The sequence below is a fragment of the Topomyia yanbarensis genome, chromosome 3 (assembly GCF_030247195.1).
Source record: "Topomyia yanbarensis strain Yona2022 chromosome 3, ASM3024719v1, whole genome shotgun sequence".
NCBI lineage: Eukaryota > Metazoa > Arthropoda > Insecta > Diptera > Culicidae > Topomyia > Topomyia yanbarensis.
In genome coordinates this window covers 74,472,652-74,493,635 of record NC_080672.1, presented here as the reverse complement: position 1 = coordinate 74,493,635, position 20,984 = coordinate 74,472,652, and the positions used below count along the sequence as shown (strand labels likewise).

At 38.3% G+C, this 20,984-nt stretch overlaps 1 protein-coding gene across 1 annotated transcript in view; it reads left to right on the top strand.

The window, feature by feature from the left end:
* The window catches only part of LOC131690445 (DNA fragmentation factor subunit alpha-like), a 177,714-nt gene extending 170,184 nt beyond the window's left edge, over positions 1-7,530 (top strand). The window contains exon 5 of the mRNA XM_058976220.1: positions 6,587-7,530. Within this exon, the coding sequence (XP_058832203.1) occupies positions 6,587-6,621 (35 nt within the window). The 3' untranslated portion in view covers positions 6,622-7,530. The remainder of the gene's footprint in view (positions 1-6,586) is intronic.
* The last annotated feature ends 13,454 nt before the right edge of the window (positions 7,531-20,984 follow it).

Here is a 20,984-nt window from a genome sequence, read left to right as displayed (position 1 = left end):
AAAATTTTCGATTCGCTTATCAACGACGTGTTGTTTTCTGCTAGTAAACTTCACATAAGCACTTGTCACCACGGATTCTTCCTTGGTCGATATGTTGAGACGAATCTAGTTAGCTTCACATCGTTTTGCATAGAAAAAATATCCAAGAAACACCAGGTCTACACAGATCTTAAGGCCGCGTTCGTCACAGTTAAAGGCTAGTTTACAGTTCAGGAAATGGGTCACGGGATTTGTGTCGGGATTTGATCAGGCCAAATTTTCTGCCGAGATCTCTCCAAACTGTCAAAACAAAAGTTCAGCTGCTTCGAAAAAACACCAACAGTATCATAAAGGCACTGAATTTTAAACCCAATAAAAATTCGATTTTCCCCGTCGGAAACAATTTGTGTTGAATAGTTCCCGGCCGGATTTCTGTGTGGAGAGTTTGAAAATCCTGTGATGTTTCCCGTGGTTGGGTTTACACTTCATGAAAAGTGTCACTTTTGGGACCCAAATCCCGTGACACGTTTTCCGAACGGTAAACTAGCCTTAACCACGAGATATTACTAGCAAAGCTGACTAAACTAGGATGTAGATACCACGAGATTCTGCCCCTGGCTGCGATCCTACCTTGTACACCGCGAGGTCGTCATGCAAAATGGTGGACAACGTGTCTGAATCCTTTTCTAATAGTTCCGGAGTTCCTCAAGGTTAGGGTTACCAGATGGCTAAGAGTAAAATAAGGACATCCTGAATCTTGACCGAGGCTAACAAATTTTGCTCATCTGCATTGAAATTTGTAGGGGTATTTGGAAAGACGACACATAATGTATGAAGGGTCTGTTATATCCTTAACTTGTTCTACGGAAGCGAATGTCGATGTCGATTCGAGATTGCAATAAATCGGAAATGAAAACTGGTTCCGAAACATCTCAGTCTTCCTTCTGACCTCGCACAAAGCAGAAGCAAAAAAATCGCTACGCTATAGCAGGCTATAGGCACCAGTGAATCAAGCCAGCTTTTGTTCTATACAAGTGCACAAACAAATTGTATCGATGTCCCCGGATACGGAGTGAAATGAGTTTGCCAAATGAAACAAAAGTGCCCGTGCTACAGGATAACACGATTTCGATCAACTTTAATAAAAATTGTGTTAGACCCACAGTTCAGAAAGTGGAACAGTTAGTTAAAGTTAAAATGGAGCTTGATCTCGCTGAGGTTTCGTACATTCAGTTGCACCACGTTAAAAACTGTGTTTTGATCACGTTAAAAGTTTAGCACAGGCAGAGAACTTCATTGCAAAGAACAACATGCAACACGAGATCGAATTTAATAACACAAGAACCAAGATCCCCGTACATATGGAAAACGACATGGTGGACGTGCGTATCCATGATTTGGCCCCGAGCACAAGGGAAGATTACATCAAACGAATCATGTCGCAATATGGAGAGGTAGAATCTATTACGAATGACACCTGGATAAATTTTTTCACCGGCATTCCCAACGGCGTTCGTATTGTGAGAATGCGAGTGACTAAACCAATACCTTCTTACATGACTATCGAATGCAAATCAGCGAAGGATGGCGTGACTTATAAGCAAACAACACTTATCACATATCCCGGGCAGACCCCAACATGCCAATTCTGTAACCATACAGCCCACTGCGGAAAAACATGCGCCGAAGCAACTAGACAAAACTCATCTACTACAGCCAACTCTAACAAGCAGCCACCGACACCTTCAGATAAACCAAAAACAACGATCCAAATCACCAATAATGCAGATACAACGACCACGACAACCGCTCCCAAACCAACAACTAGCATCACCAATAAAGAAGCAAATACCGATGACGACGGATTTACAACAGCTACCCGTAAGAACAAGAAACAAATAAGAACCTCTGATCGTGAACAACAAGAAAGAAGTAGCGATGATGACATGAACGGGAACGATAACGCGAGAGAAGGTAGACTAAATGACCCACAAGCGGCTTCACCGCCAAGAAAAAGGATCTCAACACGCAGTAGCAAACTGCGTCAACAAGATCTGCCAGATAGACATTAATTCCTTTTTTATTTTTACTTATTGTAAAAAAATAAAAGACCCAAGGCTCAGTTGTGCTAACGCATCGAGCCGTTTCAAATAAATATTTAGATTGAAAAAAGACAGGAGATCGAGGTCAAGTAAGTTTTTACAGCTTTTTTAGGTCAAGTAAGTTTTTACAGCGATCTATGTAGCTTGGTAGGTTCAGTTGGCCCCTCCATGGAAGTCGACGAAGTGCTCTGACAGGCTTCAGCACGTTGAATATCATTTTAATTATAAGTTGCTCAGACTACATTGCCGTCTTCGAGTGTAAAACGGCCAAATCACAATATTGTACTTTTAAACAATATATATTCGTAAATCGTTAAGTTCTTAGTGACTTTAAAAAGGAATCCTAGCTGCTTAAAGGCCTTAGAAATAGTGTACTCAAGATGGTGTTTAAAGTTTAGTTCGGGATCTAGGTAAACGAGTCCCATTTGAGAACGATTTGTGAAATATTGTAGTCGAAATTAACTTTCGAACCGAATACTTGGGAGCATTTAACATCATCGTATTGGCATAGAACCAATTGGTGAAAACATCCAACTGGGGCTGCAAGAATTCTGCATCTTTAGCATTCCTGATAGTTTGAAGTCGTTAGCAAACGAAAGTTTCATGTACTTCAGCAAATAGTTTAAGTCGTTTAAATAGAGCAAAAATATGAATGGTCCGAGATGACTACCCTGAGGAATAGAACCCTGAGCTAGAAAATGAGAGATGTTCCAAATTTTATGGTTTGAATTAGAGGACAAACTCATTTTTTTAGTTTGAAACATTACTTCAATCAATAAACTTTATCAATGCTTTTGAATAATTAATCTGAACATTCGAAATCAAATGTACTGTAGGGAAGTGATCAACTAAAATGGCGAATAAAATGTTTCATTCGCTTGGACGAACTTAATCTGATTGATTTCAAATATACCATTGACTAAAACTAAGGACATTTGAAGTAAAATTAAGGACACTTTCCCAAATCATAGAAATTAAGGACATGTCCTTTAAAATAAGGACGGTTGGTAACCCTACTCAAGGTAGTACACTAGGTCCGTTACTATTTACATTGTTCGTTAAAGATGCGGTTCTTCATTCTAATGCGTGAAGGGAAACTAATTTCCACTGATGACTTGAAAATATTTCTTGTCATAAAGAAGTTACAGTGTCTCATCGATACAGGGTTCGCCAGCTGGATGTATCCTTTTTCAACATTGAACAACTGCGCCATTTTTCAGCCGATTTTCACAAGTAAACAAGTTTTTCTAGTATATTTGATGCCATTTATTATAAACCGGTTTAGAATACAAAGTCGATTAAACGACCATCCCCATTTGATGCACAAAAAGCAGCTGTTTTGCGGGCTTTTTGCATTACATCGGTCATCACAGGGCTCAATCCATAATCGCGTTGCCCTTAATCTCCTCACCATCTTTCTAAGTTATTAGACTTGATATGTATCATATTCTATAATGTGCTGTAAACTGGTACGCTCACTAGCGCCACACAGTGAGAGTATCCCAAACTAATCTGTCACCATCTAGTAATCTTTGATTTCTCAAGCAACTTTACTGAAGACAGTACACCTCGCAATAATCTCGTTATTAAGATAAAGAATGATTTTAACGTCAGTGTTGAACATTTGCATTCGTACTAGCGCCGCCTGGTGGAAAAAATCGAGTTCTTATTTCCACCAGCTCTTCACTTTCTGGACAAATTTGCCTGAGACATCCACCTTCTAAATAATGTTTTGATATATCTCTTGTTCAATCCATTCAACGATATCCACATTCACGGGGTGGAGACTATTTTTAATGCAGTTTATCATATATGGTTTAATTTTGTTAGAATGTGCTGAAGATTGACGCCATCTTGGTATTCAATGAATCATGAAACCATGAATAATATAACAAAAACACCCGTCGCACCAAACGATACGTTCTAACCATTAAATTTGTTTTAAATTACAATGTATTAACAACGACCAGAAAACAACGGGAAATTGATTTTTTCTGAATGTTTCACAAACGATTTTCTGATTAGTTCCTATTATTTGCTGTGTGCCGACATAATTAGTTTGCGCTGTCACGTCTGTTTCCAGTATGCTTTTTAATCCTCATCTATATGAGAACGAGCACCGATTTACTACATAATTATTAAGAATTTGGTGAGCACATGAATTGCTTTGGATGACGAGAATTCTGATCTTACGCCAATTGGAAAAGTTGGGGTGGTGTATGTAAAAAGAGTCAAAGCAGGCAAACCATACAGTTGCATCAGTCCGCTGTGCAGTGAGTTGCACTGAATTGTGCTTAAGATGTGATAGAAGAGAAAATACAATTGAGCAAACCGTACTGTTGAGAAAAGGGCTTCTAGTATCTAATTCGAGAAAAGTTGTACCACTAACAAGTAATCGATTCTATCCTCGAAATGAAAGAAGGTGCCACATTAGAAAAAAATCTGCTGGAATGATACTGTTCCAAAGTAAGGGACACATTGTACATAATTTGTATACGAAATCATGTAGGTTTTTAACCGTTTAATTTCATTATGGAGTGTTTCTCGCTTTATTACAAACAAAATTGTGTTCCGTTATTTCACCGACACGGCCGATACTGAGGGCATCAATACCGTAAACCCGGTTCTCACCAAAAAGGGCTGATACTAGAAACTCTAGTCAGTAGATAACGATTATTGATGATTGACCAAAATCGTAGTGATCAGTTGGTGATGAAAATTGATGATTGAAGCCATTTGAATTTGAAAACCAAGCATATGGCTTCCGATTACTACTAAGCTTTCACATCCAAGATGGTGACTGCCGGATACTACAAAACAGTGAAATCGATTATTATATGGGTTCATTTGAAAGGTGGTGATCAGTAGGTGATGAAAGTTGATGATTGACGCCATTTTAAAAACCAACACTGCGGTTCTAGTTGTCATAAAGCAGTGAGAATTATCAATATAGGTATTATTCGAAAAGTGGTGATCAGTAGGTGATGAAAATTGATGATTGACGCCATTTGGAAGACCAACACTGTGGTTCTGGTTACCATAAAACAGTGAGAATTATCAATATAGGTATTATTCGAAAAGTGGTGGTCAGTAGGTGATGGAAATTGATGGGAGTATGTTGGGGAATTCGTTTGGCATAATGTTCATTTGGCATAATAGCAAGTGACACATGCTTTCAGTTGGCATAATGTGCATTTACCACAATGGTCATCTGGCGTAATGGTCGTTTAGCATAGTGGTCGTTTGACATAATTATAGGTACGTGTGTAATGGCATTTGGGAAAATGGTCCCTTCTGCTTAATGATATTCAGATAAATGGTTTTCGCGCGAACGTCACTTGGGCAAATGACTTTCGGGTGAATGTTATAGAACCTTATAATTATTGCACACACATTCGATGCCGAATGATATTATACACACTGTGTATAATATCATTCGGCATCGAATGTGTGTGCAATAATTATAAGGTTCTATAACATTCACCCGAAAGTCATTTGCCCAAGTGACGTTCGCGCGAAAACCATTTATCTGAATATCATTAAGCAGAAGGGACCATTTTCCCAAATGCCATTAACTCGAATAAACCACTTGTCCTAATGTCATTAATCCGAATATCGCATTCACTCAAACATAATATAAAATCAAATGCAACGAAAGGTATAAGGTATGTTTATAAGACCATTTACTTTTGTTACAATGCCAACAAAGGATTCCGCAATGGCCCATCACAGAGTCTGAGTATTGAGCACATCATCATCGCCGTAGTCTGCTGTGATGTTCCGGTTTCCTGTCTGCTGAGAACAAAAGACCACACCACCGACTCCTTCATCTATGGAAAAACATTCGTTCTCGGTATTGACATCAACAACAGTTTGCCAGAAACATAAAAGTTGATTCCTTCTTTAAAACATGAGCAGTTTTTTGAGTTTATATACCAAATAGCCTTCGCAAGTGAACTGATGATCCACTCGTCTTACTCAAACTTAAGGGTTGATACCATAAACTTAGGAAATGACATAGAAAACGGGACAAATATGCGATCATGGGTAGTAAAGTTCATTGAGATACTCTGGGTCATTGCTAAACACTATGACTAACCAGAGATTCGCACAAACTGTCTGGAGTTGTAAGGATCTCTTTGTAAGTTAGCTATCTTCCGAAATCTTTGAAATTCGAAGGACGCTGCAGTGCTTGCATGGTTTCCTTCATACTTGATAGATTTTCATGATGCATTTATTGCTTACTTAATATTTTCTGCACAAAACTTCTGAAAAGTTTGCAGAAGTTCCCGTGACACCTACATAAAATTTGTCCCATTTTGTTTCAGTCTACAAAATCGAACAGAAAAGAATACTATCCAGGGAAAATGTACGTACAATCGAGGTATACCTGTAAGCATGATTTTTTCACAACATCTTTTAATTCAATTCCTCAATCAATATCCACGTGTCTAATTATATACCATCACTCACTTATCATCCAACGTATATTTTATGTATTACAGATATGAGCAAAAACTGCTTCCATGTTCGACGATAACCGTGGGAGGATTACAACAAATCAAAACTTTAAATTTCAGTACTTCAGTAGAGAGTTGATACCGTAGTGAAACATTCCCAACACTATGTAGATTTAAAGCCTTGAATTTTGTAACAAGCAAACACTGCTGGTTGGCTCCATTTCCAGAAAAAAAAAAGTTTTTAAAACAATTTTAATGACCGACTTAGAGCACAGAGCAATCCCTTTTGTCGTTATAAATTGCACAAGGAAGTGTTCCAATTTATAACATCACCTAAATAGCTCCCCTACAAAAACGAACATGCCTATATTAAACATAAACTAATAATCTCTCACATTAAATACTGTAGAAGTATTCCACACATAAGCCCATAAAATGTTAATCACACATTCCGTAGTCAGCAGTTTTATAGCATCAGAAATCACAGATTAACACACACAGAAACACCTTAAGACTTTGAAACTTACACGTAAACCAACTAGGATAATAAATTATTCGCTAAAACATGAAATGTGAAACTTATCAGCAACAATAAGTTTTTAAATACAAAGGAAAAACACAAATTAACGAACGATAACAAAAAAAACAGAACGACTTTAAAAACCCCGTAGCAAGTAGACTGGGAAAAAGTGTGCTAAACAGACATCCCTAAAGCGTAGCAGTATTGAGCGACAAACAATAAACTCATAAAAAACAATTACATGCGCCGAAAAACAGTAGGATAGCAACCAAATTAGCGAAGCGAAGTAGACCGGATGGCAGAGCGTCGTCGGACCGCATGTCACGTTAAAAATCCGATAGGTTAACAATTGATTTTAAATAATCAGCACTGATTCACTGTGAGCAACAAAGGTGTTTTTTTCGAATTGAATTTATATAATAATGATTGTCCCCCGAATATTATGGTAAATAAAAAAAAATCCGTACACTAGTCGAGCCGTTTAGTTTACTTTATCCGAATGTTCTATTGAGTAAATGAAAATTATAATGCCATGTAACAAAAATATGTACTTTCAATGTTTTGGATTCTCCTCGTCAGTAACTAACATGTACTTAGCGCTAGCGAGATAAGTCCAAACTAGCATCAAATTGGCGCTAGTTAGCCACTAAAATCCAAAACGTCCCGTCTTGCGTGAACGCTAAATAACTGGCTTATAGCGAGTGATGTCTCGATAGTAAACCCAGAGGTTTTGTTTGCCGACGAAGAATATGAACCGAAACCGTCTTTTGGTATAAGAACCAAACGCCTGGTACTATGAAAAATTCTAAATGACAAAAACTTTGGACAAGACAAAAGTTTTTTTTGTGCACAAGGACATAAGACCTAACATAAAGTATGTTTTTTCATTCTTTAGGAATCTCCACGTCAGTAACTAACACCAACTTAATGCTAGTTAGATAAGTCCTATCGAGACATCACTGGGTATAAACCAGTTGTTTAGCATTCACGCAAGACGTGTGACTTTTTAGATTTCAGTGTCTAACTAGCGTCAAGTAGGTGCGGGTGGTAGTTTTCAGGTCTATTAGAAATAGAACGATTTGTGCTGCTTCCATCAGTGTGTAACCTGCCCGAACACCCAAACACAGTAACTGTTCGCTTCGGAGTGGGGCGGTGGTCAGCTTTTGTCGTTCCTTATCAGCTATTTTCGTTGGGCGATTCGTCAACAGTGCAGTGAGTCACTTTGGTTATGCAGCTATTTTTTTCCACTTTTATTTTGTTGCAGATAGGTAGTAGTCTTCATTTTATTAATCCTGTTAAGACAGATGTTTTCCGTTTAATTCCACTATAGAAAACTATAGTCCATAGTGGAATTAAACGGAAAACATCTGTCTTAACAGGATTAATTGTGACATTCCACTAAGTCGCTCAAAAAGTTTTGAATTTCATTTTATTGTTTTCAAAACATTGCACATATTTTGTCGTATGCAATTTTAAATGTTCGTTGTTTTGATGGTGTTGGAAGGGAGGGCGTGTCCGCTGGGTGACATTGCTTTGGACCAGGCAGACCACCAGAGAATTGATCCATGAAGCATTGGGTGTGTGGGGAGGACACATGGTCTAGTCTGAGTGGAGTGATGCCCTCAGTCATATATGAGGGTTGAGAATTGACAATACGCGAGAGGGATCGAAGGCCGATTATCGATTTTCATTAGTCATATCAGTAGGAAGACTTTTTTCATATCACTTTCGCGAAAAGGTCGATCTTGTTTAGTTGTGCCCCAGCTCCTTTCCACTCTTTTTTTTTTTCTGTGCGGGATTTTTATTGCTTTTCCTTTTGCTGGTTTGTCTTCTGTAGGAATAATGCCTGAATTAACCGTAGTCTATATCAAATACATATTTGTATTTGTCTATATCCTCACTTAGAACTGTACTACTGCCAACTATGTTTTTATACTTCTTTAGTACTTACTTGGCATAATTAGTACGGATCATGACAATAAATAAATCGCGCGCGTGATGAAAGTGTTTGTTTAGAATCGACATTCTATTGTTTGCTTAAAATTGGCATTCTGTTATACGAATGCTACGGAAATAACTAAGTTTCCATTCCTATTTTCGTAAATTATCTTTACAGTTTAATATTAGTAAAAGCCCCTCTTACTACGAAACCATTATACATGTGGAATCCCGACTATTCACAAGACTAGTACCTGACACATGAATAAATTAAAAAACACACAAATATCTCTTGTATAAGGTTCTGCATTTTATTCAAACGATCGCCGAGTAAAATCAGCACCGACACGATAGAAACCACGAAAAATTCGTGGCGCGATAGAAAACGTACCACATAGAACATCCAACTCTATCGTTAAAGTTGTGTAAAAATCCAAGACATTTTCGAATGTATTTGGGATATCATCGCCAGGTTCGCTACTGTCGTCATTTCGTTTGGTGGGTGAGTTCGACTGAATTAACAGGGACTCACATATACATTTCAAAATGACTGACATATTTATTCCTTTTCCCAGTCAAACCTTTCCGGAACCGGTTTGGAATTCTTAGCGGATTCAGCATGGACTCCAGCTCAAATACATTAAGGTTCAAGTTACCTTTTTTAAGCATGTGTTAGAATTGAACGCTTGGTAGTGTGGGTAGGAAAATTTGTGTTCAGCTTTGCCACCGGATTATCCATTTAAACCTTTTTAAAACTCTAATAGCGGTAAGCTTGAAGCTTGTTGGTACCGCCGCACGGTACTATCTTTGATTTTAGGCCTCAGTTTAGTCCGGTCTAAGACGTTAGTACCTGTCATCGCAGAAATGGCTGCATCCTGAAGCCAAATGAAAACAGTGTAAAGGGGCGCCATATTCCTCTTGCATACATCTCAATAATTTGAATCAACTTTTCGACCTTTATGTGCAATATTATGGCCCATGTCGCACACAAAACATATGAGGGCAAGTAAGCAAGGTTTATCCCGTACGAAAAACAGGTATAATCGAGTTTTAAATGTCATTTTTTTGATATTCTTTATCGTCCTATCCATAAGGTGCTGCACGCTCATTTGAAAATGCCATGTCGAAGAGTTATATTGCAGGTTAGCAGAAGTCGAATCATTTTGAAACAAACCGTAGAACGAAAATTTAAAATTGGATGCAAAGCTGCATTAAATAAAAATTGTTTTCGTTTGTTAGTGTACTTATGGCTATCAAAATGAGTGAAGCTGTTTAATATACCCACAATTTTTTAGTTAGTTTATCTAGAGGAAAAGAAAAGAATATATAATCACACTGTGTACTCTTTTCTACTTATATCTTCTCACAAAGAACACAATAAGCAAGTGGAAGTTTTCTTATAATTTACTGCTTTCGAAAGAATCCAAACTAAGATTAAATAAAAGATTGTAAATAAAGCCATGCCATACAACCTAAGTAACACTATGACGGCAAACAATCTGCTACAAATATTCTCATTTTGATCGTTATTTAAATAACATCGAAGATTGCTTATATTGTTTCACTATTTATAATTTTTCATCAGATCTTGGACGATTAGCATTTCCACTGTAGAACAATTTGTCGTTTAATTCTTAGTGATAGAACAGAAATGCAAAGGGTTTGAAATTAGTTGTGAAAGCTGAGACTGGACTAATGACTTGGAAAAATGACACAAAAAGTTGAATGCGGAAGAATCGCCTAAATCGTGTCGAAGCTTAAGGGGGTTGTGTAAAGTATTATCGGCCAAAAATTGGATTCCTTAATTTTTTTCGATGCAAATATTGTCTATTCAGTCAGGTGGCACGTCGAAAACTGGTTTTGCGGTGTACACCATAACTCAAATTCTGCAGGACCAATCGTTGATACATTTGCACAGTTGTTTTTAACATCACTCCACAAGAAACTAATGGAGCTTTTATTTCTTGGTCGATTTTCGAACTTTTCGTAGCACTTTGAAGCCAAAGTGCTAAAACACGATGAAAATGCTAATGGAAAAATAATAATATCAAGCATTTTGCAAAAAGCTTTTGTAGTTACCTGGGCAATGATGTGAAGAATAAAAACTGTGCAAAATTCAGTACGATTGGTCCAGGAAATTTTGAGTTACGGTTTACACCGCATTTTGTCGAGGTGCCTCCTGAAGATTCACTGTCTGCATCAAGTATCAGGTTCAATTTGTTAAATTATATCTGTCAATTGATTATCAGACAGATTGCAGACTATAGGAAGTAATTAATTGTAATTTATTATACAAGATGTTGAAAGCTCAGCAATTTGGATTTAACCCATTTGACAGATTTACGTCGTTGAAAATCAGCTTTTGAAGTTGTCAAATTCTCAGCTCAATTACTGAACTTTTGGTATTTCAGCATTGATTAGGTAATCGTGCTAATAATTTGAATTACTTCATTTTCAGCAAAGTAGGTCTGCCAAATTCTATATACATGGTTAGTGGAGTAGTTGGGTAGGATGGTATAATAAACCCCACCAGTATAAAATGTCAGTTTTCTTTTCCAATGACCACATAATTATCAAATTATGTGCAAATAAATAATTGTTTTTGGCTTTTTAATGTGCTGCAGAACAGCAACTAATACAAACGATTCTAAAAAAGGCAAGCTTCCATTATTGTTCTGTAACCATTTGATTTAATTTGAAATAGTCAGATTTGGCTGAACTGTCTGACTACTAAATTTAATGTTAGAGAAGCTTTTTCAATCCTTGGAGTGGCTAGAGACTACCAATACAATTCTGTAACGTTCACGATAGTATACACCATTATTAGCAAAATAGCGAAATAACGTTGTATACCATGTTCACACTACAGAGTTAAAACATGTTTTAATAATTAGCAACAAGAAAAATGTCATCGAGATAGCGTTAAAACACGTTTTTACTTGGTGTGTGAACGTAGTATTAGCCATTTGAATCTTAAATAATTCTAATGTTACTTTGTTTAAGCTAAATTGAGGATTCCAAAATTATTTTAAAAATATAAATACATCAGACTATTAAATTGCATAAACAGTGAATTTTCTATTAACCTTATTCTGCGGTTTTTAACATTGCCGTGTATTGCCGACCAGAACGCAGTAATGCAAATGGCAGCATCATGTTACCGGAAAAAGACAAAAATATGACATGCTCCTCTTGCACATACTTCGTTATTTTCAATCCTCTCTTCGGCTTTCTTCTGGATCAATATGGCTCTCTTTGCTCGCAATAAAGCCAGTTTTAACAGGTAGGAAAGACAAGCACCGTCGAACTATATTTTCCTAGAGCACTCTATTCAGAGTGTGGCCAAGAGGCCATGACGTATCCAAACGAACATGAAATTTGACGTATTCACAATAGAAATACGTCAGATTTCTGCTCGTTTGGATACGTCAAACGCGTCTTGGGCGCACTCTAACTAGAGTGCTCTATATTTACCTGTATTTTTTATTTCTCTCTTCTTTCCTTCTCTCTACACGCTTGATTCCAATTGCTCATCGAAGAGTTACAGGAGAGCATTTGGATAAATCGAATCCATTATCGCATATTCAGATCAAAGTTGTTTTTGCGAATTAGAATCAAAACTGCAATAAGAATTGTTTTGATTATTTTCTTTTACATATCGCTGTGAGAATAAGTGGGATCATTTTATTCCGTAATATAAATCAATAACATGTTATCACGAATTATTGCACATATATCTGACGTTCACACATCAAAGAAAGTGAACAACGAAAAAAATTAGTTTTTCTTTATTGGATAGATCCAAATAAATGACAATCGGATGTAGATCGTAAAATGCACTATTTTATAAATTTTCTTATTTTCACTACCAGTTCTCAAATTGAATCAGAATGTCAACTGCTTACAAAGTAACTCCATAAATACCCTAAGCAAAGATTAAATAAAAGATTTTAATTATACGCATTTTTCCTATATGAATAAACTCACATAAAACATCCAAATAAAAATATTTTAAAATTGATTGCGAACGCAACGGCGACCAATATATTTGTTCGTAAAAATATATTGCTAGGATGCTCAAAACTTTCATTACTGTTTATTTATAAAATCGTAGACATTTTTTTAGCAAATAAAATCGTTCCAATCTGCATTGGTGCATTATAGAAATAGGCAATCAACAATGTGAAATATAACACTTGTGAATTTAAAATGATCATTCTGTCAATTTTTTGTTTGACATTTGTTTACTTTTTATTTAAGCTTCGCTGAAAAAAACGTGTACAATTTTAATTCACAGAGTGTGATCTAACCTTTATTTATAATTGATATTTATTCCAAACTTGTGAAAATTAGCTCGAAGTGAATATAAATATTCCCCCCTCTTCCCGTGTCGACAGGTATCGTGTTCAATTAGAATGATATTCACAGTTCATTTTGAATTCAAATTGAAATATTTCACGATGGTTCAACCACTTCAAACTTATTTTCTTTTGCGCATTAAATATTATGTCACTACAAAATGCTGTACATCATAGGCCAACTATAAACTATCCACCAAGTTAAAGTTCTAAGTTCAGAAACATATCAGTTACATGTTGACAAAATGGTTCTCACACGCTATGGAACGAGACATATGACGAAGAAAAGCTATTTTACTGCCAGAAAATATCGGCATAAAAACAATTCTCCATGTAGTCTAATTTACTCATTTTCTTTAACATGAATTTGTTGCTTTTTTAACATTGTCGTGTATCGCAGATCAGAACGCAGCCATATAAATGACAGCATCGTTGGGTTAAAGCTTACCAAATAGTTTAGGCCGGTTTAAAAGTTAGTCCGGTTTAAAAATAGTTAGTACGCGTTTGAGCTTACGGCTATAAAAGAAGAATATCAGTCGATTTATTAGATCATCTCAATTCAATTCATGCAAAATACCTGCTGGAAAAACCATCGGCTTAGCTAAACGGTGCTTTTGAAAAAGTGGCTGTGGTTTTTTCATTGCGCAGTTGTGGTGCGTACCCCAGCTCGGTGTGGTAGTGTGATAAAAAATCACAGCCACTTTTTCAAAAGCACCATCCAGCTAAGCCGATGGTTTTTCCAGCAGGTATTTAGCATGAATTGAATTGTGATGATCTAATAAATCGACTGATATTCTTCTTTTAGAGTTTTGAAAAGGTTTAAATGGATAATCTGGTGGCAAAGCTGAACACAATTTTTCTTACGCATACTACCAAGCCTTGAGGTAACTTGAGCCTTAACTGATTGAGTTGAAATCGGTTGTTTCCGTTGAGCTGGAATCCATACCGAATTCATTCAGAATTTCGAACCGGTTCGGGATGGGTTTGACGGGTAGTTGGGACACTGAGAACTGACATACAAGTAAAGTTTTCAACTTGTGTAAGAAATAAAACTGTCGCTTTGGAATGACAACAGCAAGTAGCAACTTGCCACTTGGAGGCGCTTCGATCGACCAGTAATCGCTATACGGGACTTGTGTGCGTACTTGGATACAATGGTGACTCATGCATGCGAGCCTGTATGCGATGGTGATTTTCAACGTATTTTCATTTAAATGTTTACACAGGTTTTTCGGGAAAGTTTGTTCCAGCTTATATATCTGTTCTCTGTGGTTGGGATAAGCTGGTGTGGCGGCGCTAATGTTTTAACGTAATTCAAATGTTTACACACATTTAATATATTTGTTCGATCATGGATCTCTGTTCTCTGTGGAGTGGTGTTAAACTTTGCCGGAATTGCGCGAACTTACATTGTGTAGAGAATTTTTTTGAGGCGCCAAAACTATTAAAGTGTCTCAAAAATCGATGTGGATAAACCTATAAGGTTATACAATTCAATGGTCACTTTTCTCTCATACATGCCTTTGACACCCTGATATTGCGATATGTGACGTTTAAAATACGCACACTAAGATCTCGCATTTTTATCATTTTTATACTACCGCCCTCCTCTTAACCACAGAAGCGGTTTGTCTTCCTCTCAATTTGCCGTGAAAACGATTCTTTTTCCTTCTATCAGAACCTAATTGAAGACAATGCATCTGAATAACGTGCAACCCATTCTCCTGCTGATACTCGTTTTAACGACAAAATTATTTTGAAATTAGGAAAAATTGCCAAGATGTCTAAATCTACAAGCACTACACATAACTAAAATCTTAAATTTGACAGTGCCAGTTTCATTCAGTTTGTTTAATTAACAAAGTAAAGTCGTGATTCGCTGGTTGGGCCACAGCCTCTGTCCAACTAACGAATTTAATTCGCTAGTTGGACCGAATGACAAATGTTAAAAACTCTCCAAAGAAGACGTTAGTAGTGTAAAAGATTGATAGATTGTCAAAGTAGATTTGACATGAGATTTTGGCATTCAGATGCTTATTAGTTGGACAATGGTCCAACTAGCGGAGGTCCAACTAAAAAGCGGTCCAGTTGAAGAGTGCCCAACCAACGAATCACGACTGTATCAAAGAGAATAGGGAAAGAGACGAATAGTGTGAAGCCAAAAATACCTTATTGAGCAGACCAATCGTGCAATGTAAATAAACATTACTCATGCCTGAGTTGGAGGAGATAAGTATTGTAAATCTATCAAAAAAAAATTTGAATTTTCGTCAGAATTTAGTGCAATCGTGATTGTAAGGTGCATTCTAGAGTCTATGTATGAGTAAAAACAAGTTTTAGAATTATTTCATCTCTTTGTTTCGAAATGCACATCGTTTGATAAACAAATCCAACGATCGACAAAAGGTTTGTTTTCAAAATATAATAGGAGTCATTTAAAGTGCTGCCTATGGAAACGGTTGCCAAATTCTAGTGTTGAAATCATCGTAAAGGGAGTGTTGCCGTTTTGACTGATTTTCACTCTGCGTCTCTTTCACTATTCTCTTTGGACTGTATTGCGATTCGCCACTTCATTTGCAGTGTTGTCGAAAAAATAATTTAAACAAGCTAAACAGTGGTGCCGAAACGAACATTTCGTGTCTCCCCATTATTGATTTGGTGAACAAAATATTCAACATTCTTGTATTTTTAACTTTTTAAACAATCGTAAAATAACAGGTTTGGCTCTAGAAATTTCGATTCAACGTAAATGGTCTTAGAATTAAGAAATCTTTCGAATCAAAATTTAAAAAATGGGGATTAGGTTTGACGAGAAAGGTCTATTCAAACATCAAAACCTCACAATACCAACGCAGCTGGATAATTCAGTCTCCTGAATAGATGGGTCTCTTCAAAGCCCACTAGTGGCGAAGGAAGGTTTATCCGGTTGAAAGAATTATTTACCTTACCGTTCAGGCTAGAGCCTTGTTGTCTCTTGCTGTATGCAGAAGCCGTCTCCACTCCACTCGGTCCATTGCTGCTTGTCGCCAGCCTCGCAGTCTTCGAAGGGTCCGCAGGTCGTCCTCTATCTGGTTGATCCACCGTGCTCGCTGTGCACCCCGTCTTCTTGTTCCTGTAGGGTCACCATCAAGAACCATCTTCACCGTCATCGTCCGACATTCTTCCGACGTGTCCAGCACACCGCAAACTTCCTATTTTTTCGGTATGCACGATTTGGGGTGATTCTTCCAAGCAGCTGATGCAACTCATGGTTCATTCGCCTGCGCCACGTTCCGTCTTCCATCTGCACGCCACCATAGATGGTACGCAACACCTTTCGTTCGAAAACTCCAAGAGCGCATTGGTCCTCCACGAGTTATCAGTCCAGGTCTCGTGGCCGTAGAGGACCACCGGTCTAACCAGCGTCTTGTAGATAATCAACTTCGTGCGGCGGCGAATTTTGTTCGACCGGAGCGTCCTCCGGAGTCCAAAGTAGGCAGGATTTCCCGCCAAGATCCGTCTCTGAATTTCTCTGCTGGTATCATTGTCGGCGTTTAGCAGTGAGCCCAAATACACGAATTCGTCGACCATCTCGATTTCGTCACAGTCAATCCGAATTCGGGATGGGAGGTTTACATTGTCGTCTCTAGAACCTCTTCCTCTCATGTATTTTGTCTGCAAAACCTTGATGGCAAGTCCAATCCTACTGGCTTCAGCTTTCAGTCTGATGTACGTTTCCGACATCGCCTCAAAGTTCCGCGCCATTATATCAATGTCATCGGCGAAGCCAAGAAGCTGGACGGACTTCCTGAATATCGTGCCACTCGTGTCTATCCCCGCTCCCCTTATTACACCTTCTAACGCAACGTTGAACAGCAGGCACGATAGACCATCACCTTGCCATCTTCGAGATTCAAAGGGACTCGAGAGTGTCCCTGATACTCGAACAACACACATCACCCGATCCATCGTTGCTTTGACTAATCGTGTTAGCTTATCTGGAAAACCGTACTAGTGCATTATCTACCATAGCTGGGGTGACATTACGCATCTCGAAACGAATGGTTTATTGTATGCAAGCTTGTATGAAAAAGTTGATTCGAAATGGTTCCATAATGTCACCCCTGATCTCGATCGATTGTGTCATACGCCGATTTGAAATCGATGAACTAATGATCGGTGTTAAGTCAGACCGGACCAAGTGACAAAATATTGATTTCGAGCAAAACTACTTTAGCTTGAATCGTAGCATCCTTTACATTATAATTCAAAATTAATTTTTGTCATAATTCTTGATTATTGTTACATATTCCAAATCAGGCAAAAGTCGAATGTAGCTGACGAAATTTCTTATCCAGTGACATCATTATCTCATTTTATTAATGATGTGTGGACACGTTGTATTCGCGGCACTTCTGCAGAACCTGCCGAATCGCGAATATTTGGTCCGTGGTGGCGCGGGAACCCATGAATCGCGCTTGGTAGTGAAATTCCTTGCAAATGGTGACAATCGGCGGCAAAGAATGTGGGAGAGGACCTTGTAGACAGCGCTAAGTAGTGTGATCGCGCGGTAGTCGCAGCAATCCAACTTGTCACCCTTTGAAAGGTTGAAAGAATAGCACTTTTTAATCCCCAAAATAACTCCTCCATAAGGCTTTTCTCGATCCAGACATAAATTTTTAAAGTCGTGGACGTTGAGATTTATATCGGAAGTTAACCAAGTTTCGCATAATGCGAAAGCATCACATTTTAAACTATTTAGTAAAAATTAGAAGGAATCAGTGGAACAGTGATGTGATCGAATCGATGACCTTGTTCTATGACGTAGCCATCGAAGGTAACGATAGCTGCAAGGAGAGGGCATTTAGTAGTTAACTACTTCAAAAATGTCTGCACTGCAGGGAGAAAACATAACGGAAGGCTTTTAAGAGGACCAGTTACATTAAAAGCTATGGAAATTATGTCCACTATATCAGAAAATTTCCTTTTCTCTATCCCTCCAGATTCTTTTATCCCTAGTTTCAGTGGGTTCGGGCTTAGATACGGCATCGTTTGGTTTTCCCCGGATAACGAACAAAGCCGCGTCTGGCTGAAACAGAAACTGGAGGCGATAAACGAAAAGGCTGGGGAATTTCGATTCGTTATCGAAGAATATAGTCTTCATCAGAACAGCGTGTTCCTTTACATTCCTTGGGAAGCCAATGAATGCCTACAGGTTACCGATGTTTTGGCCAGACTAAATTTTCAAAATCCTGGGTCACGGGCAAAAATGCAGCAGTATTTTTGTAGTGTCGACGACCGTTCAATGGATCTCTTGGAAAAACAAAAGTTTAAACTACGGTATTAACATGTTCCCAATTATAGTTAAATAAAATTTAACAAATCAACAATCAACACCCCCAGCGGGATATTTTAGTTTATATTCGGTACTATCCGATTTAGGTTTAAACGTTTAAACTATGACGTTTTGAAAGCCATAATTTCAAAACGTCATAGTTAAAACGTTTAAACCTAAATCGGATAGTACCGAATATAAACTAAAATATCCCGCTGGGGGTGTTGATTGTTGATTTAAATTTTATTTAACTATAATTGGGAACATGTTAATACCGTCTCGGGGGTATATCCTCTCACTGTTTAAATAAAAACTCTGAATCCTTCCGGGGGTTGGAAGTTTTATTTCTGCTATTATAGCACTTGCAGATCGTTCAGTATCCTTCCGGGGGTGCATAATGCTCTGTTTTAATTATTCTGTGTCGTTATTTTCCTTTTCCTTTCCCCTAACCATACCACTTCCCTAATCCTTCCCATAAGGAAAATGATGAAAAGCAGATCATGGCAAGGCACAAATCTCCGATCAACTTGGGGAACGTGCCATTTGAGCCAGACGCTACTGATAGTCCAGCACTGTTTCAAAAAGTGTACACATGGGTTTTTCTATGTCCCTGGAAGTGGTGCGGGAGCAAATTGCTTCGGATTTGAGTCAGCACTTCCGTTGGATTTATTAGATGTTGTTGGCGCATCCTGAGAGTAGGAAACCTTGGGACCCTCTGGGGGAGACATGATTTCTCCTCTTACTGAACATGCCCCGGGTTAATAAAAGCTGTTCCCTCTTGTGGATCATCAGAAGCATTCTTTATCATTTCTGCATAAGAGTGCTTCGAGCGTTACCTAAGAGAGCGATTATTTTATCCCCATTCTATTTGTACTCAGGACATAATAGAAGACCATGCGGAGGTCTCCCGCAGTAAATACACTTTTCAGTTTCTCTGCCACATGAATTATCCTCATGATCTCTCTCTCTCTCTCTCTCTCTCTCTCTCTCTCTCTCTCTCTCTCTCTCTCTCTCTTTTCCACGACATTTCTTATTGCAAAAATAGGCGTCTGTGCGGCCTAACTGTTTGCAATTGGTGCAGCTCTATAAACCCTCCGTGCAAAGAGGCGAACCTTGTCTGGGAGTCTGTTGGCGGATAGGTAATCTTATTCTCCTCGGTTTTTTGCAGCACGTAATTGTTTTCAGTCCAACATCTTCACCTGTTGAAGTGAGAGGTCAGCCAACAGTCAACGCCATACTAAAACAAATCATCGCAGGTCAAACACGGCTCGGCCACCACCCTATCAATTTTCACTGCATTTGCAGGTACACATACCCTAACTTGCTTCGTATATCGCTTACAGCAAGCAATTGGATTTACCTGTTCGGGACTATTTACACCATCTCTCACTTTATCTCACGCTTGTTATCTAGGTCATAGCCGAGTATTGCTTAGTTAAGTCCCGCGAGAGCTCTAAAAAAGTAAACCACTCACGTTCCAGGGGACTGTGGTAGATATTGTTTGACGCGATTGATCGCGGCTTTATTCGCATCAGGCATGGGATTTTTCGGAGTTGTTTCTCCATCCACAACCATATCTAACGGTGGTTCAGTTGATAGGATTCCCCCGTCATCCACCATACTAGGCGGTTAGCACAAGGTGCACCAAGTATATAGGTAGCAAAAAGGAAACTGTTATAAACGAGTCGGATGAAAAGGAGAAGAAAGAGCAAAGGGGGGAAAGAAATTAAAAATTACGGACTTCTTTTAGCTTTGTTGTTGATGCACGTTGTTATGCTTGTAACAATGGACTTGTATCGGCTATCCACAACGCAGACAAAGGTTCAGTTTGGTATACGGAGCAAAGTAAAACCACAGAGACCAGATATAAGCTAGAACAACCTTTGCCGAAAAACCTGTGTAAACATTTAAATGAAAATACGTTTAGTATCACTATCGCATACAGGTTCGCATGCGTGAATCACCATTGTATTCAAGAATGCACGCAAGGCCCGTATAGTGATTGCTGGCTGATCGTAGCGCCGGCCAGTGGTAAGTTGCTACTTGTATGTCAGTTCTCAGTGGTAAAACTACTTATTTTTCGACCAAGTGCTTAGGGTTGCCACCCCTCCGGGTTTCACCCGGAGACTCCGGTTTTCGGAGGCGATCTCCGGACCTTCGGGTTTTACATCAATTTCTTCGGGTCTGGTGAGCTGACGGATAATTTTTACTTTTATAACACTGAATATCTAACAAGTTCTTCCAGTTTTTTCGCTGGCTGCTCTTGCAGCGTCTGTTTTCTAAAGAGGAGAGCTGTGCTCCTTTGTTTGAACT